Source organism: Rissa tridactyla, chromosome 2, assembly GCF_028500815.1.
Source record: "Rissa tridactyla isolate bRisTri1 chromosome 2, bRisTri1.patW.cur.20221130, whole genome shotgun sequence".
Classification (NCBI taxonomy): domain Eukaryota; kingdom Metazoa; phylum Chordata; class Aves; order Charadriiformes; family Laridae; genus Rissa; species Rissa tridactyla.
The window spans coordinates 5337124-5363472 of NC_071467.1; the positions used below are offsets into that span (position 1 = coordinate 5337124).

General features: G+C 41.2%; 1 protein-coding gene across 4 annotated transcripts in view; it reads left to right on the forward strand.

The window, feature by feature from the left end:
• Positions 1 to 26349, forward strand: part of TRAPPC9 (trafficking protein particle complex subunit 9) — a 538771-nt gene that overhangs the window by 165192 nt on the left and 347230 nt on the right. For all 4 annotated transcript variants that reach the window (XM_054191250.1, XM_054191249.1, XM_054191251.1 and 1 more), the window contains one exon: positions 23471 to 23613. In XM_054191250.1, the coding sequence (XP_054047225.1) occupies positions 23471 to 23613 (143 nt within the window). The remainder of the gene's footprint in view (positions 1 to 23470; positions 23614 to 26349) is intronic.

Here is a 26349-nt window from a genome sequence, read left to right on the forward strand (position 1 = left end):
ACTGAGTAACACTGAATTTCTTTGTTAATAGCTGCAACAAATAACATGGAATTCCGAGCTTGAAATTTCAGTCCTAAGTGGGAAGAAGACGGTAGTGAATCAACACTACGGCTTGGTCGGCATGATGGTACTGATTGTAGGATCTTAGGGGAAATGAGACGCTTTGAATTTTGGATAGAATAGTAAGAGATAGCTCCAACTGTTCTCTGTAAATTGGACCAGTGCTGCACTGGGCTATGAGACAGACTGAATTTGCAGACACATCTGTTTGGAGGAGCAGTTGATTAGAAAGCCAAGGAGAGAAAGTCAATCTCTGACATTTTCCTGGGGAACATGCAGGACCTGCTGCAAAATGTGAGGTTGAAGCGCCACCTCGTAGTAGTGATTTTTGGTATGCCTGGATAGAGCAACAACAGTCGATGAAGTAGTGCACAGCTTCTTAAAGCTACTTAAAGCAAATATTCATAAAAAGGAGAAAAGTTGTTGAAAAGAAAAGAAACAGAGCAGCTGAGAGTTAAATCTTGGTAGCAGCATGGAAACTTTTTGAGGGCACTCTATCAGAAGCACAGAACAAAAATATTTCCATAGGAAGAGCCTTTTATCTGTCAAGAATGACTTGAGGATAGTGGAAGAGAAATTGGCATATCTAAAGAGTAAGGCAAAAGAGCACATTAAAAGCAAGATGACATCTTTCAAAAGTGCCCTGAGAACATTTTTGTTAGGATCCAGATTTGCATGGAAAATGCAAGTGGTACGAATAAAGAAAACTAGTATTACTGTCAACAAGGACACCTCTGTGAACTAAAGCATTGTAATGGTTATCAGCTGTAGTTTGTCACCTCCTGCTTTCAGCCATCTTAGTGCTTGAGGACCAATTGATAGATGGCACATACGATGCCAGGGCTTTCTGAGAATTCCAGATCTGGGACTCTGCATGCTGCTAAGCCTGATGTCTCCATTGGACACTTTGTTAGAAATTGTAATACAGAATTAATGGACACATGATTGTGTCCGATATACCAGGGAAAAGGCTTCTTTATATTTCTTTTTAAGTCAGTGCTTCACAGTCCATATGCTCCACGTACTGGAGTCCTTTGAAGATGTGAAGAAATACTTCAAGGAGGGAGATGGTGAAAGTTTTTCTGGATTCAGAGAAACACTGAACAGAATCAGAGAAGACAGGTTCAGTAAGGGTTACTAAATAGATAGAATTCATCTTTGTTTCAAGGAATCTTGTACTATTTGTGATTGGGAGAGTGGGATGAGAAGTACTTTGTGTGCTTGCTCTGTTCTCTAGGCATCCTGTTTTGGTTACTGTATGTGGCCACTCTTTGGTTACTGTATGTGACCATTCCAACCCCCCTGCCGTGGGCAGGGACACCTCCCACTAGATCAGGTTGCTCAGAGCCCTGTCCAGCCTGGCCTTAAAAACTTCCAGGGATGGGGCTTCCACCATCTCTCTGGGCAACCTGTTCCAGTGTCTCACCACCCTCATGGTGAAGAACTTCTTCCTAACGTCCAGTCTGAATCATCCCATCTCTAGTTTGAATCCATTCCCTCTAGTCCTACCATTACCCGATATCCTAAAAAGTCCCTCCCCAGCTTTCTTGTAGGCCCCCTTAAGATACTGGTAGGCCACTGTAAGGTCTCCTTGGAGCCTTCTTTTCTCCAGACTGAATAACTCCACCTCTCTCAGTCTGTCCTCATAGGAGAGGTGCTCCAGCCCTCTGATCATCCTTGTGGCCCTTCTCTGGACACGTTCCAGCACGTCCATATCTCTTCTGTAGTAGGGGCTCCAGAACTGAACGCAGTGCTCCAGGTGGGGTCTCACGAGAGTGGAGTAGAGGGGGAGAATAGCCTCCCTCGACCTGCTGGCCACGCTTCTCCTGATGCAGCCCAGGATATGATTGGCTTTCTGGGCCGCTAGTGCACACTGATGGCTCATGTTGAGCCTCTTGTCCACCAGCACCCCCAAGTCCTTTTTTTCAGGGCTGCTCTCAAGCCAATCACTGCCCAGCCTATATTGGTGCTTGGGATTGCCCCTACCTGGCTGGAGGACCTTGCACTTGGTCTTGTTGAACTTCATGAGGTTGGCATGGGCCCACCTCTCCAACCTGTCAAGGTCCCTCTGGATGGCATCCCTTCCCTCCAGCGTGTCAGCCGCCCCACACAGCGTGGTGTCGTTGGCAAACTTGCTGAGGGTGCACTCAATGCCACTGTCCATGTCACTGATGAAGATGTTAAACAAGACCGGTCCCAGTACTGATCCTTGAGGGACTCCACTTGTCACTGGCCTCCACTTGGACATGGACCCATTGACAGCCACTATTTGGGTGTGGCCGTCAAGCCAGTTCTTTATCCACTGAGTTGTCAGTCCATCAATCCCATATTTTATCAGCTTGGAGACCAGGATATCATGTGGGACAGTGTCAAAGGCGCCGCTCAGGTCCAGGTAAATGACGTCAGCTGCTCTCCCCTTGTCTATTGATGTTGTGACCTTCTCATAGAAGGCCACCAGGTTTGTCAGGCACGATTTGCCCTTGGTGAAGCCACGTTGATTGTACCCAATCACCTCTTCGTTATTCTTCTGCCTGAGCAGTGCCTCCAGGAGGATCTGCTCCATAATCTTAAAAGGCACGGAGGTGAGACTGACTGGCCTATAGTTCCCTGGTTCCTCCTTCTTTCCCTTTTTGAAAATGGGGATTAAGTTCTATCTTAGTTATAAGACTCTTAACTTCTAGTTGTTAGTGAATGAGAGTAAATTTAGGTGAGCTGGTGTCCACCTGGGGAGAGCATTGAATATGCTGCATAATGGTCCTGTTTAACTAAAAGAATGAGCATTAAAAACATACTGTCTTAAATATTTTTGAAGAAGATGCATCCTAGCAAGTATGGAGAGATAGCCAGGAGCTGGATCTTCTGATGTAAGAGATCCGAAGTAAAAAGCATCTATTTTTTACATTACTGTACTGATCATTAACTCTTTAAGATTTGGGTTTGTATTAGAACTGTTACTGCAAATCAGGATTTGTTTTTGTGTTATATTTTTATGTTCATGCATTGATTCTTGCATCAAACAATTCAAAGAAGCACTTTGAAATGTGAGAGTCCCCATAACGTGGTGGTACAATTTTGAGAGGACTGGTGAAATGTACAACCACTTCTAGCACATTTGGTTGTTTAAGTTTGTATTATGATCTCCACTGTACGGAAAATGGCTAAACCCCCTAATTATTCTCTCTCCAGTTCCCAAGCTTAAATTGTATGTTGCGTTGGCCTTTATCTTTTTAAACTAGTGTATGAAAAAGTAAAAGAATTTAATTTGTATGAAGCAGAGAAAGGGAGAGCAAGGCCTGAGACGTCCGAGTAATGTGGGCAGAGGGTGAGTAGTGTATAATAACTTGCCATATATTTGCTCTGTAGAGCAACGTTTTTCCTTGACGTCATTCATAAAGCTGTCACATCCACACCACAATAGAAAGATACTTCCCTCTACAAATTTTACAATATCTTGCAAGCTTGTTTGACAGGGCACATGACAGGTCTATCAAAACTGGGAGTCTCCGGTGACAAAATTCGAGACAAGTGGCAATCCTGTAAATGGAAAAGGTGGAATTTATATATGTCAAAAGCAACCCCATTTTTATTTAAATTTCTGGGAGTTGTCTTACCATTTTTCCTTCTCATTTTTCTATCTATAGGATCTGAAATATTAAAATGAGAAACACACTGAAATGCTGTCTAGCTGTACCATGCTTTTATATAATCTTACATGAACACTTTCTTGTCTTATCCTCGAATCTCTTCCTTTATCTCATTTAGCTGGAAAGAGTCAAACTAGAGCAAAATTGGGAAATCAACTTTTAAAAAAATCTTCTTACCGTATTTTTCCCTCAACATTTTAGAGGCTTACGGTCAGTGAAACAGATGGCTGAAGCCTGACCTGCAGACTGCCGTGTGCTGACAAAGGCTTGTGAGTTCTTCTCCTCGCGCAGGTGCTCTGATGAAGGCAGCTGAAAAAGAGCAGAGAAGCAAAAGGCAGTGATGGACATGGAGTCCATAAATCAAGCGCAAAAGCGACATTTCAGCGCCTGAGGACATGAACAATTTATTTCTATTAATTGAGGATATATTTAGAGCGGTGCAGACTGTTGTCCACAGCGCTTTCTTAAAGTGGTGAAGTGTTGGCGCATGTTGATTATAATACGTATAAATGGATAGTCATTCACCTGTCTTATACATTGCAACACAAATGTATTCAGGTAAGAGTAGCTGTGGGCTGTGTTTCTGTACAAGGGTTTGGCTGGGTGCCAGAAAAGGGGGATAGAAGGTCTCTGCTTGCTTTCCTTCTGGGGACACAGGTCAGAAGGCTTGAGAGGGAAAGAAGTTTTCAAGTCAGGGGTGAGAAAGGGGAAAAAGGAATGGCTGAAAGGATGGGAGCTCTGCTGTCAGGACGTGTAGACCTCAGCAGCCAGGGAGACGCATGGGAATAGCAAGAATCGGATCGTTATCTCTCTCTGGTGACAGAACGGACTGTATCTACGTTAGTAAGTAATGTGGCCAAAAAAAATGCAGGTTTTTAAAGTGAAACAGTTGCTGCTGAGGATAGGCTGTCTATGCTACCAATGCTTTTGAGGAGGAATGTGGGGGGATTTTCTTTTAGGTTGTCTCTAATCTGATATTGCTCAGGTTGAACTGGGCTCTGAGCAACCCGATCGAATTGAAGATGTCCCTGCTCATTGCGGTGGGGGTTGGACTAGATGACCTTTAAAGGTCCCTCCTGACCCAAACGATTCTATGATTCTGTGATTGTGGACTTGAATGCCTAGTAGTGGCTGGAGTGCACGTTCCAATGTAGTATCACAGAATTGTTTCTGTTGGAAGGGATCTCTGGAGATGGTCTAGTCCAACACACCTGGTCAAAGCTTGGTGAGCTAGAGCAGGTTACTCAGGGCTGTGTCCTGTCAGATGTTGAGTATCTCCAAGAATGGGCACTTTGCAAGCTCTCTGGGTAACCTGTTCGAGCATTTGACTATCCTAACAATGACAAAGGTCTTCTGTATGATTAAAGGGAATTTTCTGTATTTCATTTGTACCCATTGCTTCTCGTCCTCCATTGGAACCCACTGAGAAGAGCCTGGCTTCATCTTCTTTGGTCCCTCCCTTTGGGTATTTATACACATGGATAAGATCTCCCCGAGCCTTCTCTTTTCCAGGCGGAACACTGCAAGCTCTCTCAGCCTCTCCTCATATGACAGGTGCCCAAATTCCTCAGTCATCTTCATGAACCTGGGCTGGACTTGCTCTAGTATTCCTGTATCTCACCTGTGCTGGGGAGCCCAGCGCTGGACACGGCAGTCCTGGTGGGTCTCAGCAGTGCTGAGTAGAGGGGAACGATCACCTCCCTTCACCTGCTGCCAACACTTCCTAATGCAGCCCTTCATAATTCACCCTGAAAGAATCAAGTTTGCGTGCTTCCAGACCACTCCTCAACGTGAACAAAGGCTCAGGAAATAAGAACAAGCAGGAGACTGACCACAAAAGGATCTTCCTGATCCAGATCCCGATCCAGACAAACCAAATCCTGAAAATGCACCCATAAAGACTAACAGTGGACTGTGCGGAGTTCACACAAAGTCTCCAAGGTGGACTGATAGAAAATGTGAAAGAATAGAGTAGACGGGGAGATCTTATTTACAAAGCTTTTAAAATTCTGTTCTGTCTCCTTTTGTTTTGTTTTTTAAATTGTAGCTGTTCTCGGAGAATTAGAACTTCTAAGGAAAGGTGGACAGAGAAGTCTAGGTAAATCTATCTCAGAGTTCTGGCTGTCTTAAAGTCCCATCATAATTTTGTGGTTAATTTTATCCTGTGGTATTTTAAACCTGAGTATTTTCTTTTTAACATTTTTTTGGCTACTGCACTTACCTTGGCACATTTTTAGTACCAAATATTTGAACTATTACGTATAACTCTAATAACTTGCATTTTTCAGAACTCATTTGGACTTCTCGTCTGCTTTGGAAAAGTTAGTTTCCTTTTTTAAAGCCATACAGCTTCTTTTTTCTCTGATAGGAGTTGAATGCAGATAGGTTGCCTTAGGCAAACAATTGCAAATCAATCCTCAAGCAGAGTCCTGAGGAGTAATTTACACTTTTCCTACATTAAACCTGCGAGGCTTATGTTTAAACTGAGTTCTTATGTGTCTTTATTTCAATACGAAAGTTACCCTCATGTTACCTGGTAAAAATAGATCGTCAGTTGCCAAACAGATTGTTTACCATTTGGTGTGATAAAATTAAAATGTTAGAGATGGACAAGAACAACTTGGTTCTTAATAATCTTATTATTTTTTTAAAGCAGGGTGTGACACTTGTCATCTGGATGCAAGAACGTGTAGTCAGCTATTTATGCTTCATTGTTGCTTGACTTTGAAAGCAAGTTTTGACTACTATTTAGCTTCTATTAAAGAGAGTATAATACAAATTCATTGGTAAACGGTTCTTGACTTTTAAAATTAATCCCTGTGAATTTTGTGGTGTTGCATGCGGAAGTTTTGTCATTCGAGTGGTAGATGGAGGGATGTTTTGACTTTTGTTACCGTGTGATGATATTAATTTTTATTTATATGGTTTTATATTGTGCATACATTAGCTTGTCTTTTGGTGAAACAACTACTAAAGTGTCCATAAAATGAGCCAGTATTTTGCTAAGATGTGGAAGAATGAGTAGATGAGGCGTTCTTGTTCATTTTACAGAACTCCCTGCCGGTACAGTGATTACATTTATTTTTAATACCGTTAAACTCGAAAAAGATACTATTTTTTTCATTTCAGAACAAAATGGGAACATTATGATGGTATTTAGCAATAAGCCATTAAACATTTATTCTAAGTATCATGGTTCTGTAAGGGTAGGTAACTAGAGGGTGTCAGTGGCTTTTCTGACTAGGAACTCGACAGGACGCTTCAGTTGCAACTTTCAGTAGATACGCACAAAAAGAGTTCTGTGGAGAAGAAACTTCAGGATTATTGCATGCTCTCAGATCGTGCCTCATTTTGCTTTTCTCTGGGGGAAAAAAAAAAGTTAGTGAAGTTTTGGGGTTTTTTTGTTTGTTTAGTTGTTTTTTTTTTTTTTAAATATGTTATTCATTTTTAAACAAGCTGGAGACAAAACCCACCCACACCAGTTTTAAGGGAAAGAATTATTGTTCAGTGTATGTATGAAATAGTTTTTCCATATAAGCTGTTAAGAATTAGCACGCTTTTCCCAGTTATCTAATTTGGGTTGGTTTTTTTCCCATAGCGCTCTTATTTCTCTAGAACTGAATGGATGGTCAAGTGGAATTCACAACAGCGGAATGGTTTTGGCTCAGGATTTAATTGAGAATGAGGAACAGTTGGAAAATTCATGGTTATTTGTCTGTTTTAAACCTCTGAAGTTATGAGTCACTGTTTGGGAGTTTCCTGCTGCATATTTATGAAGTTCTCTGGGTGAGCTGACTCAGTGTGTTTTTTAAATAAGCGTTTGTAATCCTTTTAAATGCCTGCTAACCACTTAGATTGGAAATCAAGTTAGCATCCCCAATAAAATCAAAACAGTGATTTAAAGATCAGGCACCAGTTCCTTATATCTATCTAGCTTTAATATTACATAGAATCATAGAATACCTCAAGTTGGAGGGGGACCCATAAGGATCATCAAGTCCAACTTCCTGCTCCTCCATATGACTAAAAGCATTGTCCAGACGCTCTTTGAATAGGCGTATATTTGCGTATAAAATCCATATATACATACTATGCAAAAATCTTTTAAATTTAATAATTTGTTTATGTCAGTTCACCACTGAGGATCCTTAGAGAGTGAAGCGATCACATGAGGAAGAGGTTTTTGCTGAAGTTTTATTTATGTGTAAGCAGTTGTTGGAAGATGGGGAGATATGCTTAATGTTCTTGAGTATCTCAGAGGAAAAAGGAAGGAATCGGGGACTGACTATTTCCTATTCCCACAGAAAGATTTTCTGTTCTTTTAGAAAGTTCTCCTGATCTATTAGCGTGTGGTGGTTTGAAATGGTTTTACTACTTGAATTCTGGAATTTGATTTGTTGTGTTTCCTTCAGGAAAAGATCGCTGAATCCGCTGATTAATTCTTTTGTTGATAGCGAGTTACTGGACCTAATGGTAATGACCTGCAGATGACTTTTAAGAATGTATTTTGTCAGAGGAGGAAAACCCAAAAGTAGCGACATACATTAAGCATTTTTTTGGGTGGTATTTTTATAGGATGTTCTGTTACTTTTAGAGCACGATGGATCTATGTGAAGAATACAGATCTGTAAGTAGCGGCAGCTCAAAACCAGTGATGGTTCGAGTATTGTCTGACTTGTGAGATCACGCTCAGAAATCAATAATAAACCCGTACTGCAGCCTAGTCTGACATACGCTGTTCAAATTGCCAGTGACCAGCCCTTTATAAATCTATATTTCTGAGAAAACATTTTGTCATGCCTTTCATCTGTTTTTAAGACCTTTGCCTTTGTAAAATTTGCCTGTTTTCATTGTAACATCACAGCATTTAAAGTGTATTCTCAGCCTTCATGAATCTTTAGTGCAGGTGGGACTTGGAGTGGCTGATGGTGCCGGAGCCTGTTGGCACAGACGGTGTTTACCTGGCTGGATTATGGCAAAATGGGATCAGTGGAGAGAGAAAATGAATTTTAATGTCACCTCTATTTCTGTTTCATCCGGGGAGACCTTATAGCCCCTTCCAGTACCCAAAGGGGGCCTACAGGAAAGCTGGGGAGGGACTCTTGATCAGGAAGTGTAATGATAGGACGAGGGGTAATGGTTTTAAACTGAAAGAGGGGAGATTTAGATTAGGTATTAGGAAGAAATTCTTTGCTGTGGGTGTGGTGAGACACTGGCCCAGGTTGCCCAGGGAAGTTATGGCTGCCCCATCCCTGAAGGTGTTCAAGGCCAGGCTGGATGGGGCTTGGAGCAGCCTGGTCTGGTGGGAGGTGTCCCTGCCCGTGGCAGGGTGTCAGAACTAGATGATCTTTAAGGTCCCTTCCAACCTGAACCATTCTATGATTCCATATCTGCAATTATCTTCTTGTGCTTACGGACAAGCTAAGTCCAAATTCCCTGTATTGCGGAAAAACATTTGAGGAAATCACATACACCGGGTTTATTAAGAGAACTGTATGTTTTAATAATGCGAGTGAATGCTTGGTTGCTTGGCATATTAGTTTTCGGCTAGCGTGCCCAGTGAAAGGCAGAAGATAAGTTGGAATGGAAAGCGTCGCCATTCTGCAGCTCTAGGACCTGATTTCTAGCAAAGCTATTGGACAAATTTAATTTCTGAAGCGTTAATCCCTGAAAACTAGTTTCATTATTTTTTTTTTATTCTGTTAGTTTTTATCATCAAATTAAGGAGTGGGAATTTGCAATATTAATTCTGTATAAAACTCATTAAATCAGTGGTAAATTTAGCTCGATAACTTTACTGATTTTGAAAATGATTGTGCTACTAGAGCCTCTATTTCCAACCCAAGTAGCAGCTGAAAAATCTGAAGTACTCAGTCTTCCATATTTATATGTTAATGGCTGTGCTGAATAAACAGATCTATTGATTAAGTTGTTCAAGCATTCCTGTTTTAAAGCCTCTTTTTTCACTTGCTCCTACTTTTGAACAATCACTTAATTGGGCTTATCCCTCCTAATCACAGGAATTCCTGAAAAAAATAAGGATTGCTTAACACAAGAATACCAAAGAGCTCTCATGTAAAAAATGCGATCACTCCGTTTCAAGGATCTTTTATGTGTTATAGTCAATTTTTTTTTCTGATTTGCTGGATGCATTATTTCTTCTTAAAGTACGTCAGCTATTGCAGAGGAGGATTTGTTTTGTCTTTTGAAGGTGTGAGTATCATTTTTGTTTTGAGTACAATACAGCAATATTATGAGTAAAAGGTATACGAATAGTGAATGGAGCTTGGTTCTTCAGGAGACTGTTATTGAACAGTGAATCATAGAATCGTAGAATTGTTAGGGTTGGAAGGGACCTTAAAGATATCTAGTTCCAACCCCCTGCCTTGGGCAGGGACACCTCCCACCAGACCAGGCTGCTCAAAGCCCCATCCAGCCTGGCCTTAAAAACTTCCAGAGATGGGGCTTCCACCACCTCTCTGGTGGAAGAACTTCTCATGGGGAAGAACTTCTTCCTAACGTCCAGTCTGAATCGTCGCATCTCTAGTTTGAATCCATTCCCTCTAGTCCTACCATTACCCGACATCCTAAAAAGTCCCTCCCCAGCTTTCTTGTAGGCCCCCTTAAGATACTGGTAGTCCACTGTAAGGTCTGCTTGGAGCCTTCTTTTCTCCAGACTGAATAACCCCACCTCTCTCAGTCTGTCCTCATAGGAGAGGTGCTCCAGCCCTCTGATAATCCTTGCGGCCCTTCTGGATTTAAGAGCTTCAGGAAGCCATTTTAGTTTTTGTGTGTCCTTTGTGTGGGATGGATTTGTGTGTTGTGAAATAGAAACTCTAAATTTTGCTTACTTGGGTTATGGTGGTAGTCTTGGACCTTGTGTCAGACCGCACACCCATAAGGGGATGCATGTGGCTATTCTTTGTCTGGAATATAATCTTCAAATTCTCTGGTGTTTTAAAAGCCCATAAACTTTGAAAAGTGAAGTTTTATATTGCCATTGGGGAAGCAGAGTAACCAATACAGTTACTTGACTCTTATTATTGGTTAATGTAGTAAAAACAGAAATGTAATGGCAGAGTTAATAGTAAGGTACGTATGTTGGGATACTGCTGAAATGCCTTTTTTATGAAGGGCAGTCGTGGTAAGCAAATCTGTCAGAATCCTTTGAAGAGTATGCTGAGCTCATGAACAAAGGGAAAATTGTTGATAGCACTTACTTTATTCCTAAAACACTCCAAAAAGACTCTCACAAAAGGGTCTTTGAGGAACAAATATGCTGTGAGATAAACGTGGAGGTTGCATCCTGAGTTAAGAGCTTGTTAAGGGCAGGACAAGTGGCCCATTTATTCACTGAAGGGTGGTCTCCAGACGAATTGGTAGAGGTCTGGATTATAGAATCACAGAATGGTAGGGGTTGGAAGGGACCTCTGGAGATCATCTAGTCCAACCCCCTGCCAGAGCAGGGTCACCCACAGCAGGTGGCACAGAACGTGTCTAGGTGGGTTTGGAATGTCTCCAGAGACGGAGACTCCACCACCTCTCTGGGCAGCCTGTGCCAGGGCTCTGCCACCCTCAAAGGAAAGAAGTTTCTCCTCATGTTTAGGTGGAACTTCCTGTGTTCGAGTTTGTGCCCATTACCCCTTGTCCTGTTGCCGGGCACCACTGAAAAGAGCCTGGCCCCATCCTCCTGACACCCACCCTTAAAGTATTTATAAGTGTTGATAAGGTCCCCCCCAGTCATCTTTTTTCCAGACTGAAGAGACCCAAATCTCTCAGCCTTTCTTCATAAGAGAGATGTTCCAGTCCCCTCATCGTCTTGGTAGCCCTTTGCTGTCCCCTCTCCAGCAGTTCCCTGTCCTTCTTGAACCGGGGAGCCCAGAACTGGACACAATACTCCAGTTGCGGCCTCACCGGGGCAGAGTAGAGGGGCACATTGCTGGCTCAGGGTCATCCTCTTGTCCTCCAGGACTCCCAGGTCTCTTTCCACCGAGCTGCTCTCCAGCAGGTCAGCCCCCAGCCCATACTAGTGCGTGGGGTTATTCCTCCCCAGGTGCAGCACCCTACACTTGCCCTGGTTGAATTTCATGAGGTTTCTTGTGCCTGTTCCTTTGAGCGCGCTCATAAAGCATCTGGATATTCGGGTGAGTAGGATTGTGCCAAAGTTTATCAAGGGGAGCGTACCTGAAAACCAGCCTTTAAGGATCACAGGCTTATCCTGTGATAGAGGTGGTTTGTTAAAATCTGAGGTGGAGATCAGCATTGATCCACATGCGCATTGTAAAGTAACGCACATGAAGAAAACCCAATCTTAAGTCCAAATACACAGTGATGGGCTCCGAATTAACCATCGCCATTCAGGATACGGATCTTGGAGGTATGAGACATTCTACAAGATGTTAGTTTAATTTGTAGCAGCAATGCAAAAGGCAAACAGGATATTATGAATAACAGAAAGTAAAAGAATAGAGAGGAAAATAAAAAGATTCTTCTGTGTTTACACCACTTCGTGTGCAGTCTCTCCCCCTTTTCTCACAAAAGGCACGGTAGGAGGGAGCAGAGAAGGGATGGGCCCGTGTTGGGGAAGCGTGAAACAGTGTAGAAGAATTTGGCGTGAAAAAATAAAACTGAATAACTTCATTGTGTTACTCAGAGACTTCAGGTTATTGCATATGAGCCTGTTCAGGCTTGGTGGTGTTGCTTTCATTCCCTTCCTGGGTGGGAGGGTTGGAGAAGAGAACTTGCACTCACACTTTGCAAACTTTAACAGTGTCATCCAGCTTTCTAAAATTCTCATTTCCTTAACTCAAAATATATACGGAAAGATAATACTTGATTGCTGAGTCTGCAGTAGCAAGATGTGGTGGATGGCAATTCAAAAAAGCAGTGTGCTGGCTCTCTCAAAAGGTGACCTGGTTGTGGATGGGTAGCACCATTGACCCGATGTGTCATTCTTAACTGGGGAGTTGCTTGTGCAGCATTTTTTTTTTTTTCTTGGTGTTCTTCCTGGGTTTGTGACTGTTTTTATACTATCTTGTTATTTCATTTATGATTTCGTGACACGTGGGGTGCTTATGTTGGACACATGGTCTTTGCACCGTTACGTGCAAGAGTTGGTTTTATCCACCTCCCACAGGTGTCGTCTTCCATTGAGGAGGTATCTGCCGACATCTCGTGCCTTTGCTCTTGGGGACCTTGCCTGCAGGGTGTAATGAAGAGGTTTCAGTGAGGAAATACATTCAGTGATGCTTCTTTACAGCAACCAACATGTTACATCGCCATCACTGGGAGAACCACTCTGAGTTGCTGGTCTCCACATGAAGAAATTTCCCTTTTGAAGGATGTGTGTGATTTGTTCTTCAACGCCTCTCCCTGCATTTACTCTCCTTTTGTACTTTTCTACTTCAGAATCGGGGCAGGATTTCAGAATTGGGGAAGTTATTGAGGAACAACATGTGTGATGGCTTGCCCTTCCATTGCTTCGGGTTCCCCACGAGCATTTTTCTAGGAGGTTCTGCAGTTTAGCGTCAGTAGACGGAAGACTCTCGATAGGAATGTTCCACATAAAAGTTGCTTGTACTTAAATTATTTTTAACCTCTCATCTGTCCCTTGGCCAAGAATGAGGTTCTGTGAAGGCTGCGGTCAGCAGAGCTTGCATCTCAGTTGACGGAGGTAAAACCCTTGAGGCAGACGAGAAAGTGCATCAGCCACTTGGGCACTGGGCTGCAATAGCACTGCCCTGGAGGCCTGGGTGCAATTTGCCCTTAATTAAAGAAAGCAGAGTTCTGTGGTTAATATTACAAGAAGAATTATGTATTATATTTCCAGAGGGGAACTGAACTCTGGGAGAGAATACTGTCCAGAGGAATAATGCCGTATTTCTATATTTCTCCTGTCTTTTGGAAGCAACAACTTGTGTTTTAGCTAAAAAATGCACACAGAATAACTGGTGAACGTGTGGCTGCAATAGCCAATTAAAAAGCGCAGAGTTTAGTGCAAAATTAATGCTCTTCAGGAAAAGATCGCCGTATATTGTATTTTACGTGTCAGTCTGTATGTCTGTTTTGTTCAAATGACCTTTGATTCACCCTGTTTGTTAATGTGGAAGGACTACAGCCTGCCTTTAAACTTAATATTATTCTGCTCACATCTCCATTCTCATTATAAACATGGCTATTTTTAGCTAGCACAGATTCAGAATATGCCTTGTAAGCTTAAGGGGGATTTATTGAGCTCCTGTGTGTATTCACTAGAGATTCCTTGTTGAAGCTTACTGATTTAGGGGTGGGGAGGGGTAGAACATACTGTTTAATTCCCGGCATATGCCTGCAGGAGCTATATTTAGCCACAGCTACTTGTCATTGCCATTGTGCTATTTTTACAAAGGGATGCAGCAGTTTCGTTGTTCAGGGGCTGAACTCGACAGAAATGTAGATGGATGAGCTAGATAAACATGGGTGTACTGCAAAAATTGCTGCTGAAAGTCGGTGCGTGTGCAGTAGGTGTGCTTGAGTAAAACCGCGCTGGAGCGTGAACACAACAGGCACCTCGTTCGATAGGCTGGTCGTGTAAATTCACCTGATTAACACACGTGCTGAAAATGATATTTAATTTTGCTTTAGACTGATAAGGTAGTTTAACAGGAAGAACAATGTGGGCTTTGGATTTGTGCGTAAAAACCACTGCAGTGGCACGATGTATTTCATCGCCTAATCAGTTATTAAGGATTTTATCATAGGTTTTGTAGTTGCCATGTATATTTTTAATGGAATACAGAGGAGAAAAATTAGTATGGAGAATGCTTGCTGCAGTTCAGTCCTAGAGGATGATTACATATGCACTACAAGATGATTACATATGCATATCCTTTTTATAATGCATGTATCAGGGCTCTGCTATCAATTACGGCACTACTTGGTGCTTTAAGGAACAGTATCTGCTGGGAGAGTCTCCTTTTTCCATTTGGGGGAAATTGGAATTCTGCCTTGATCAATTAAGTATTCCAGCAGATTTAGATTTGTGTAATGATTTGCATTCAGAGAAATGTATAGGTACTTTCTGTCCTTTCTTGGCTGTTTAATTTCTCCTTAAAAACACAGAATTTTTTTTTTAGCTAGAAAAAGAAAAAAGAGAGGTTTTGTGTCATTTGTAAAAATACAGAAAGCTTGAAGTATGTTTTGTATATCAGAAGATCAGACAGGTTAGCCGTAAGTGAAAAGACTAATATTCTCCGGTGAGAGAGAGAGAACAATGAATAGATCTTATTGTGCAAATTTGCATATCGCTACGCACTCATTCCATCAATAGTTTCATGTAAAAATTCAATTTATGATACAATTTACTTTTTATGAGCCATGATAAGGTGATTTCTCCAGGTAGAAAATTTCATATATGGTTCTTCGTGTGTTCCACTTCTGATCTTCATTTCTTATTGTGGACCTTTCTTGGGTAGCCTAAGATTTGAGCTAGATACTAAAGACATCAGGGAGGACTAATGAATTAATTAGTAATTAATTAATTTTCAGTTTTGGAATAACACTGAGCTTGAAATAAACCTTGTGGGGTAAACGCTTGGTGCTCTCCTTATCACAAATGACACGCGCCACTTCTCTTCCCAAAAATCCTTTCAAATGCCTGTATTTCAAGTAAGGTCTAAGTGTTGGAGGGAATGATGTGAATTCCTGCATGGAAGAAGCTTTGAACGTAGCAGCATCCGAGTCCCTGTGGTCTTAGTTTTGCAGTAACAGACCGGTCTGAAGAATCAATGCTAAGATGCGTGTGTACTTCAGAAACCATGAACTAGAAACGCAATGCCAGTGACATTTCGTTGGAGGTTTTTTTTTCCTTTTAGATTGGAGATTTTTGTCCTCCTGAAAAGAATTATAGGACTTCTAGTCAGTAGTTTCGCTGCTTTTCCTCTTTAGTGGGGTGGGGGTGGGTGTTTGTTTTCTTTTTTCTTTTATCCTCCTGAGAACAAGCGGGCAGGAGGATAGTCAGCGTCTGTACATAAGGGCACCTGTTGCTTCTCCCAGCACTGCTGTTAAGCCTTAGTTTTTTCATACAGACTTTATCCTTTAAACGCAATTTTTAAACAGACTTTATCCTTTGTCATGTATACAGAATCCCAGAATGGTAGGGGTTGGAAGGGACCTTCGGAGATCATCTAGGCCAACCCCCCCTGCCAAAGCAGGGTCACCCAGAGCAGACTGGACAGGAACGCATCCAGGTGGGTTTGGAAGATCTCCAGAGAAGGAGACTCCACCACCTCTCTGGGCAGCCTGTGCCAGGGCTCTGCCACCCTCAAAGGAAAGAAGATTCTCCTCATGTTGAGATGGAATTTCCTGTGTTCCAGTTTGTGCCCGTTGCCCCTTGTCCCATCGCTGGGCACCACTGAGAAGAGTCTGGCCCCATCCTCTTGACACCCGCCCTTTAGATATTGCTCAGCATTGATGAGATCCCCTCTGTCTTCTCTTCTCCAGGCTGAACAGCCCCAGGTCTCTGAGCCTTTCCTCATCAGGGAGGTGCTCCAGTCCCTTGGTCATCTTCGTAGGCCTCCTGTGGAATTATGGCCTGTAGGCTCAGCAATGGGAGAAAGAAGGAAAGATCACAAGTATTTGTCTTGTTAGGCTATTGTAAATTCAAAGTCAAGAAAGTGCTAATTTAAATTAATTTTGATAGCCAAATGAATACATAGGCAGAGATGGGTGCATTGGTAAATGCCAGGACTGAATTTTTTCATGAGAACAACTCTAAACATAGACACAGTCTTTGCATTCACAGATTGGTCCAAAGACTGGAAGCTTGGTGTATTTGAGTCCCATCTTCCTTGGTTTCAGCTATGCAGGCATCTCCATTTCCCTCCTGATGCTCACAATTCCCTGAAAAATTCAGCTGTGTTCTATGTACTGCATTTCTGCATGAACCAGGTTGCTGGAGCAGCATATCCCATGTGCTTGTATTCGAAAGCTTGCAGTCTCTAAGACTCTGGACCTTTTCGGGTTTGGTCCAGCAATGCTTAGGCCGGATCATTTTGATAGTAAAGATGGGAAATTGAGGTATAGAATCATAGAATCATTTTGGTTGGAAGAGACCTTTAAGATCATCAAGTTAACCTACCACTGACAAAACCACCACTAAACCGTGTCCCTCAGCACCACGTCTATGTGTCTTTTAAATACCTCCAGGGATGGTGCCTCAACCACATCCCTGGGCAGCCTGTTCCAATGCTTGACAACCCTTTCCATGAAGAAATTTTTCCTAATATCCTATCTAAACTTCCCCGGGCGCGACTGGAGGCCATTTCCTGTTGTCCTACAGAGTGACATATAGAAAGAGGGATAAAAAACGTAGTCTGACTAGGGCAACCCCCCCCTCCTCCGCCCTGTGATAACTGTGTGCTGTGTGGATGGGGATAACCCACGCAACTTAGCGTGAATTCAGGTGAGCAGTAGGGCTGGCCTAAGGCAGCAAGGAGCAGAAGAGGGCTTGAACACACCATTTGGAGATGCGGTCTGCACCCTGAAGCATTACGGAGTCCCTGCGGGGCTGTGTGAGTACCGCAGCCCTGAGGAGAGCTTGGCTTCACAGCCCAGAAGCAGCGAGGAAGCCATGGAGGTGCCACCAGCACTTCATCGCTGCACCCATGGAGCCAAGGCTGGGGATGCCATCTGGGTCAGCAACGTTGTCACTCTGAGCACGCTTTGGGCTGGCCATCTCTTTGCTGGTGTGGGCATATTTATTGCCAGGGTTACCTGCTGCTGTTGAAAAGAGTTTGGTTAATTTGAGAAACTCATTTTCTCTTTGTTACTGCCAGATAATTTAATTAGTTGCAGTTAGGCAGCTGAAACGCCTGATCCCTGATTTATGTGCACAATCCTCAAAGCTCTTAAAAGAATTTAAGCATGGCACCCAACAGAAGAAATGGAGAAATTAATTTTGTAGAGAGAGGTTCTCTGGTGCCTTTTGCGAGATGGAACTGGTGAACTAGTACATTTTTATTTCTCTTTATTACTGATGAATATCACTGATCGCCCATCAGAGTTGAATATGGGAACAGAATGGTCAGAGAAGGAGAGGAAAGGAGAGAGACGGACAGAGAGTTTAATAACAAGGGGATTTATAGACTGTTTAAGGGAAAAAAAAAATAAATTCAAACCCGAAAACAAAAGGCATCCAATGAGAAGAGGGACTAAAAGTAAGAAGGAATGGAATGGCTAAGCACTCACGAACGCGTGGAGCATGCCCTGCTAATGCTGATTTGTGTGAGAAGCAGAAGAACAGGAACATGATGGGATTTGGGAAGAAAACGTGTTTACTGCTGGGCAAATAATTTGATTTATTTGTTTGTTTGGTTGGTTTGTTTTTAAAAGAAGGTATGTTTGAAGATTACACACGTAGAGCAAGTTCTATTTCAAATTTCAAGCCCTAATCCTCAGAGAAATTATACTCCTTAATAAGAATTGTTTTCTATAAACAGTCCAGAAACTAAAATGTAAAGATTATATTCTGAATTTCTATATATTTAGTCTGGTCTTCTGTTTCTTAATGGGGAGCCTGCAGTGATACGTTCTGGTATTTCTTCACAGTTGTTGCAGTCAGTATCTGCCGAGCCTCAGGAGCAAACTGCCTGTAGCGAAGCGCCGGCATTTCGTCTCGTATTAGATGTTGAGATCTACTCAGTGTCATTTTTACTATACTGAGGGAATTTAGGAAAGACCTGCAAATGCAGCGTAGGTGAGCCTTTGTTACAAAGTATGAATTGTTAATTATGGAAAACACTGGTAATAAATATTTCAGAAATTAATGTTCCAGTTTGGGGAAAAAAATTGAGGACAAAATCTTGCTTTGCTATCTGAAACGCAAAGTGCAGTACGTGTGGGGATGCGATACTGTACGAATTGTTATAAAACAGAATCTTCTACTTCTAGTAGCAAGATGTGCGAATTTAAAATCAGAGTTATTGCTGCTGCGAGTAAAATTGCTAAGGAATAAGGAAATAAAGAATAAAGAAACACATCTACTAAGCAAAATAGGTGATGTAAGAATTAAACCCTGGAGCTTCTGACCTGAACACCTTTTCTTTCAACTTCGTAAATTTTACAAAAGCAAAAATTTAGATGCATAAAAGTATTTTTTCAGCACTGAGGAGAAAATTACATGAACATTTTATTGATTGTTTACTCATTAACAACATATCACTAGAAATTAAGAGTTTCCTGACTAATTCACCTACCCTGTATATCGTTCTCATTGTTGGTAGTTTCTTTGTTGGCCGTATCTAATATTGATGTTCAGTTGTTCCTGTTTTTTGTTTTTTTTTTAAAGAAAAGGACTCTCTTAATGTTTCTCGTATCTTGAGGACTTTTTCTTAAAACCAGTCTAATCATGAGAGCTGCTAATATTAAATTAAGCTAATATTTTGTGTTGTTCTGTGGAACGTTTACTTTCCTTTACATACAGCATATAATGATTACATTTCTGCAGGTAGATTCTTGCACCCTTGAGTTATACTTACCTTAACACACACTTGGTGTAAACGAATTTTTTAAGCTAAAATAGTGTTCTGCTACATATAACTTGGAACACGTTTTCTGGGGCAAAGCTTCTTGATTTTGATAGTCAGTCTACCCTCTACTTGAAAACAAGCATACAGGGTGGATCGAGCTCCATATTTAACTTCCCAGAACAAGGAATTATCTCTGTCTCTGCTCTTTCCCCCTTCATTTCTATGTTTCTTGTGTCATTAGGTGTTTTGGGGAGATTTCTTCTCAACCAGCGGTGTTCTAGCTTCTGCATAAGAAACAATATTTTTAGAATTATATGGAAATTCTCTTTAAATAAAATCATAGAATGTGTTGGGTTGGAAGGGACCTCTAAAGGTCATCTAGTCCGACCCCCCTGCAGTCAGCAGGGGCATCTTCAACTAGATCAGGTTGCTCAGAGCCTCATCCAACCTGGCCTTGAATGTCTCCAGGGATGGGGTCTCCACCACCTCTCTGGGCAACCTCTTCCAGCGTCTCACCCCCCTCTCTCTACTTCTCGGTAAGAAGTACTGTAGTAGTAGGTCAGTAGAAATAATTGATCTGAGTTGTAGATTGTAATTGTTTGAATTGGCGATTAAAAATCAGTACGTTGCTGTTCAGACAGAGTCGCTGCTGAGGGATTGGCAGAAGGGTTCTGACTGTTGTCATTCAGTTACAAAAATTTAATGCCCAACATTTTGCTTTTCATTAGTGGCATAGTGTTATTCAAATAGCAGTTCTTTTCTAATTTTGCTTTTAATTCTGTTATGAAAGTGAATATGGGAAGGATTTCCATGAGCAGATTGGAGAGAATGATTTAAAAAAAAAAAAAAAAGCCTGGTACCTGCTCTATGCAGAAGATGTGTTTGAGGACAAAATGCCTGAAAGAAACCAAAACGGTAATTTTTTTAGAGTTTATCTGTAAAATATTTCTTGTCAATATAGCAGGTGGTGTTAAGGTCTGGTGCTGTTGGTTATGAGTCTTGTCACCTGGAACTTACATACAGAAACACTTTCATTTCCTTTTCTTCATCAATACAAGAAAGGACCAATGAAGTAGTAAAAAAATTATCAAGCCAACGACAGGTTAGGTTAAACACTTTATCTGTATTTTTCCTATTGACTTTCCAGAAAGCAACTCTGCTTAAAAACAAGAATCCCCCTGCTAGTCCGTAGCTATTCTGAATTCCAGATGTGTTCGGTTAAGGACAGGCTGCTTCTCCTGGCTGCCTGCCCTCAGAGGCCAGCGCGCTCCGTCCTTCCGCAGGCAAAACGGTGGTTTTGGGAAACAGCGGCACCCTGCTGGTTCCTTTTTGGTCTGCAGTGATGCAGTTGGGAGAAATCTAATAAATCCTATTGGTATTTGTAAAGATGAACAGGATCTGGAGCTCAGTCTGGTATTTGTGTAGGTTTGAGTGGAGTAAGTATACAATATTATTTAAATCAGGGGCTGTAGCGTTGGGACTGTTCTTCTCTGCGGGTGCTGCGGGAGAAAGCGGTAAATTGTTATAAATTGGAGCTTTGTAAATATATGAAAGCGTAGGATTTTTTTTTTCTATCCTAGAGATAGAAAATCAATCTTTCATATTGTATGTGGAGTCCTTTCCAAGGTGTGTGTGTGTAGAGGCATTTAAAGGAGATTGAATTTGTGTTTGTTTGTTGGGTTTTTTTTGGGTTTTTTTTTGTTTTTTTTTTTACGTTTTGTTCATGTTATAGCAATAAAACTTTCTCTGATCACCTGAAGTCACCTGAGAAAATTATTTCCTTCAGTCATGCACCCCCCTACATCTACACCTCTGATGTAAAGTCTCCCTGATGTTTTATCTTTGGGCGTGTGTGTACGTTCCTAGGAACCCTGCAAATTATCGTGGCCAGAGAAAGAATATAGGTTTGGGTGTCCTGTGGCGCTCGGAGATCTTCAGCACCTCTTGTGTCTCTAGTGTTCAATGTTTCCAGTTCAAGCTTACATTTGGGTGAGAAGAGATGTCCTCCTGATGTCTAGAGTGATAGAAGACCGTTAGGTTTTCTTTTCCCTGTTCTCCAGCGTGGGACACGCGCAGGGTCATGAGCACGTTTCCTTGGATGAATTCCTTACTACAACAGGGACCGAGATTATGATGATGCCCTTAAACTCTCCTGCTCATCAACGGCACGTGACATTTTTTAACCTTTTTCTGGAATTTTTTCATTTGCAATTGGATGTTAGGAAGGGCTTTGCATCTGGAATGATAATGCTCCATTTATTATATTTATTACATATTTAGCTGTAATTATACGGGACTAGGCTTAATAAAGCAGCCTTGTGCCATGGTCCTATGGAGCATAAACCATGGATCCATCCCAGAGTAGCCTTCCCAGGCATGATACTGAGTGTTACACCAATAATACAGAACATACATAACGAGAGTTTTCACACATAACCTAATGGAAATTGAAGTCCGTTCTCACGTTATGGTGTAAGTCGTCTCAGATCCTTGTACTTGTGCAGTTTAGCTCTGGTTTTTATTAACTGGTCCAGATGGTTAATTGGAATGAAGTGTGTCTTGAATGGGTTTGTGCTTTTTTATTTTTGTATTTAATATTGATTAGCTTTCCTGACATAAACTTGAGTTCATTAACTACAAATTAGGAGTTGACATAAACAGAGTAGACGGGTATGTCCAGAGTGCCCAGTGTAGGTTTTTATTTGTATTATAAGGTGACTCTCATGAATTTTAAAGAAACTTAATTAGAAATTGGAGTTAGCCCACTTTACTTAAAAGCAAGATGGAAACAGGCAAAACATTTCTGCTGCATGTGTGCGCTTAACATTAAACTCTTGGTTTGGGTACTCTTTAAATCACTGGATTGTGGTTATTTTAAGTAATTGATTCTATCTCTGTTTCTTTTCCTTCAGCCAGACTTAGAAACAGGATGGTATCAAATATAAATGTTTTTTTTTTATAAGTAAGAAAATCCTTAGATTGTTCCTTAAAGCTTATGAAAAAAATTAACAGGTTTCAGAAATTGTTTTGGGCATCTTCAGTTGGAAGGGAGAGTACTTTTAACTGTCTGTGGATCGATGATATCTGTTAAATGTAATTGGTTTCCTGGATAAGTTGTTGACCTGAGGTTTGGTGGGTTTTTTGTAGTCTTCGTGTTTTTTTTTTTTCCTTTAAGTAAAGAATGAGCTAAAAGCCAATCAAAGAGGACATACACGTAGTTTCTAAATCTTTTTAAGAAATGGCTGTCCTTCTAGACATAGTCTTCGGCACAACATGGTAATGGCCACGTTCGGGTAGAGTTCTGCCACTGCCTTTGTCCTTGCCCTGAGATGTGGCAATAGCAGCGGCCTGGGGGCCAGAATAAGAGCTGAGAAAAAAAAATAAAAATCCACTGACACTTCCCAAATTCTCACCTTGCTTCCAGCAAATTCTGTTTCAGGAACGTAATGACAGAAGAGGTGGTGTGTAGTCTCTTTGGATGAATCAAATGTTCTGAGCTTGAACACTGATGCTGACACAGGACTGGTATGATGGGAAGCATCCCACGTGCTGTTCATTAAGGAAAACACACAAAGCCCAAAATTTCATCAGGGAAGTGAAGGCTCAGTGCTACTGAGAGTAATGAGGGCATGAGAGTAATGCTAAAGAATCGTCCTCATTTTTAATATTTACTAACCAATGGTGTTCTATAAAATGAACATCAAAGAAAGACAAGGTTCATGCCCCAGATGTAGTCAACAGTGTTGGCTTGATCGATTCGTTAATGGAGATGTTTACAGTGACTGCTTAAGAGACCAGATGCTTTTGGTTTTGTATAATCTTTATCTGTCCACACTCAAAAACTTTAAAGGTTTTCCATTTGATTACGAAGGTAATGAAGTGGTGAATATTCTTCACAAGTATGAGAGAGCGTATCATTTAATAGATCCTGAATTCTTCTAAGCAAAAATAAGCTCTTTGTTTTTTCTATGTTAAATGTGGTATGGAGAGGAATGAGAGGAAGGGAGGTCCAGCTGACTTTGTTCTGTACTCCTGAGTTTTTGTAAAGATTAGGGGGAAAAGCAACTGTTTACATAAGATGAAGTTATTTGTTAGATTGCCTTTTTTCTCGAGATAATAGAATGGATGGGTTAGGAAGGCAAATTCTTGAGGGCATAGAAACTTTGTTGGTGAATCACTTTTATGGTCTAATTTAATTGAACTTGTGAAATGCACAGTAATGAAACATAGCTAATAAGTAATTTACTTTTGTTTCTCTAGACGCTGGAAGCCATTTTGAATTTTAAGTACTCTGGTGGACCAGGGCATGTTGAAGGATATTACAGGAACCTCTCACTAGGCCTTCATGTAGAAGTTGAGCCATCTGTGTTCTTCACACGCGTCAGCACCCTTCCAGCAACGAGGTAAGCCTTGTTTTGACTCGTGTATGTTTGACTCATTGTCTCCGTTATATTGGCTATAACGTAAAGACCATGGTGGAAACTTTCAATATCATCAGCAACATGTAAGTAAAGAATTATGTGAACAAATTTTCAAAATTCCTCATTTAGGAGTTTAACCTACTTTAACTGCCCTTAAAGCAATCCATGTGCATTGGACAATTTCTGAGATTCAAGCACTTTTTTTTTCATGATGGTTTATTTTACCAGGGACCGGATATCTCTTGTTTATTGTAAAATTTGATGACTCCTTTCTATATCTCTTCGCTGTTGTAGTGCGTTGTGCATTACATTGTTTTGTGTTTGTCTAACAGAATCTTACCCAAAATGCACGTGTAAATGACTGTCTTTGGATGTGAGGAGTAAATTGTAATCAGTCTCTCCTTTGGTGCTTGCTTTCTCTTGTAAGCCACAGAGTAGTTTCACATATCATCGTGAGTTTTAAAAATCATGGCAACACGTGATGGTGGTCAAATGCCATAATTACTAAAATCTGATTGCCTAAAATTCATCACCAACTGAGTACAATCAGTTTTAATAATTACTTGTTTTGATAAAATTGTCTTTATTTGCTGCTAAATACACAGTTCCTATTCTGTATGTTTTTATTAATTTCCTATTGCTTTAAATAATGGTTAAGCACATTGGCTTTTGCAAAAATGGGTTCTGTAAGTTAATGATTTTACCGATCCTTAATCCACAATTTTTTGTTAATGTAAGTTCACTTGTACTAGTAGTTAAATACTCTACAACCTTTAAATATTTTGAGATGCATTCAAACCCTGGCGGTTCCAGAGGTGGCCTTCGTATAGGTGTCATTCAAATGATGAATAAATGAGCTTGTGTTTGCCGGGAAGAAAGAAGATTGAGAGTGGGCTTTGTTTCAGTGCATAAGTACTTCTTGAGGTAGAAATATCGAGGAGGAGGAAATACTGTTTTTAGATGGAAGGTGAAGTTAGTGCAAGACAAAATTGTTATAAATTTGGACAGGAATATGCTTTTATTAAAAATTCCCGTGTAATAATCAGCTACCAACTATCAAAGTAGCAGGATTATTGGAAAGAAAGCCAGTGTGCGTAGTGGGAACCAGCATTTCGTTTGGTTTAAAGTCTGGAATTATTTCAGTGCAGTTGTGTAATACTACTACTAATAATAGTTGAGAGTGAACTTAATTGATCCAAGAGATTCCTACTGGCCCTTCGACCTTTTTCATGACAGACTTCAGAAATAAAACCCAACGACAGGCAAGACGGGAATTTAAGTCTAGGAGATACTGGGAGCATGTTTCATTTTCAAAGGAAAGAAATGAGTCACCGGTATCAAACCATTGCAAAAAATGCCAAAGGATGGACGGACAGCAATGTAGCCTGCAAAACATGACATGTTTCTTTTGTTCCTGCGAAAAATAGAAGTAAAGCCTCGAGAAAAGTTTGAGGCTTCAACTTGGAGAAACGTGGAGAAAAATGGACAAGTTGGAGAAGGCCTAGAGCAAGAAGAGCGGTAAAATGTGACTTATGCTAAAGCACAAGTTTAAAGAAACTCTCGGCCTTGCTGAAGCCAAAGAGAGCGCTGACAGACGACTAAAGTTTTTAATTACATAAACGGCACTGCCAAGAGGATAGGTATCTGTTTTTCACAGCAGATGATACAGTAAATAATGACCTTTGCATATAGCAAGGGGATTTTAGGTTAGGCAAAGATAATGAAACACTGAAATAGCTTTTGTAAAAAATGCTTAAAAATGAGACAAACAAGATTGTTCAAACTGAATTTTTTTTTTTTTTTTTTTTTTTAGTGAATAGATTGTGTCCAGCTCTTATAAAAGAGCCCTAGAACTGTACGGCTTTCTTGGTAAGCAGGTTTGTCAAGCATTTTGCTGCTTGAAAATGTAGCATAATAGCCATCATTTTATTCTTTAGGAACCGCTCTAGTAAAATAAATGTAATGCTTCTAGCGAAGTCAGAATACAGTATCCGGGACAGCTGTTTGCAAAATCCCTGGAACCTTGTTAGTGATGTTCAGAGTTTCATCCCTGCAATGGCTTTGTAAGGTTTTCAAGGTTTAATAAATGATCTTTCTTTATCGGCCTGTAAATACCACAGCATCTACTTTAAATAGTTTTCAAGAAGATTCCTTATAGAGGTTAACACACTCAGTTTGCATTTATTATTTGAGTGCATAGTCCTCTTCATTCAGTGCCCCAAAAGTCCTCTCTACTCTGTCTGTGTGTACTTTTAAATGGACAGCACGAGGTCAGTGATGAGTGGTGTCCCCAGGGGTCCGTACTGGGTCCAGTCCTCTTCAATATACTCATCAATGTATCAGGAATAGTGCGGTGAGCCGGACTAGGGCAGTGATCATCCCCCTGCACTCGGCACTGGTGAGGCCCCACCTCGAGTGCTGTGCCCAGTTTTGGGCCCCTCACTACAAGAGGGACATTGAGGTGCTGGAGCGGGTCCAGAGAAGGGCTACAAAGCTGGTGAGGGGTCTGGAGGACAAACCTTATGAGGAACAACTGAGGGAGCTGGGGTTGTTCAGCCTGGAGAACAGGAGGCTGAGGGGAGACCTTATCACCCTCTACAACTACCTGAAAGGAGGTTGTAGAGAGATGGGGGCTGACCTCTTCTCCCTGGTGACAAGTGATAGGACGAGAGGAAACGGGTTCAAGTTATGTCAGGGGAGGTTTAGATTGGACATTAG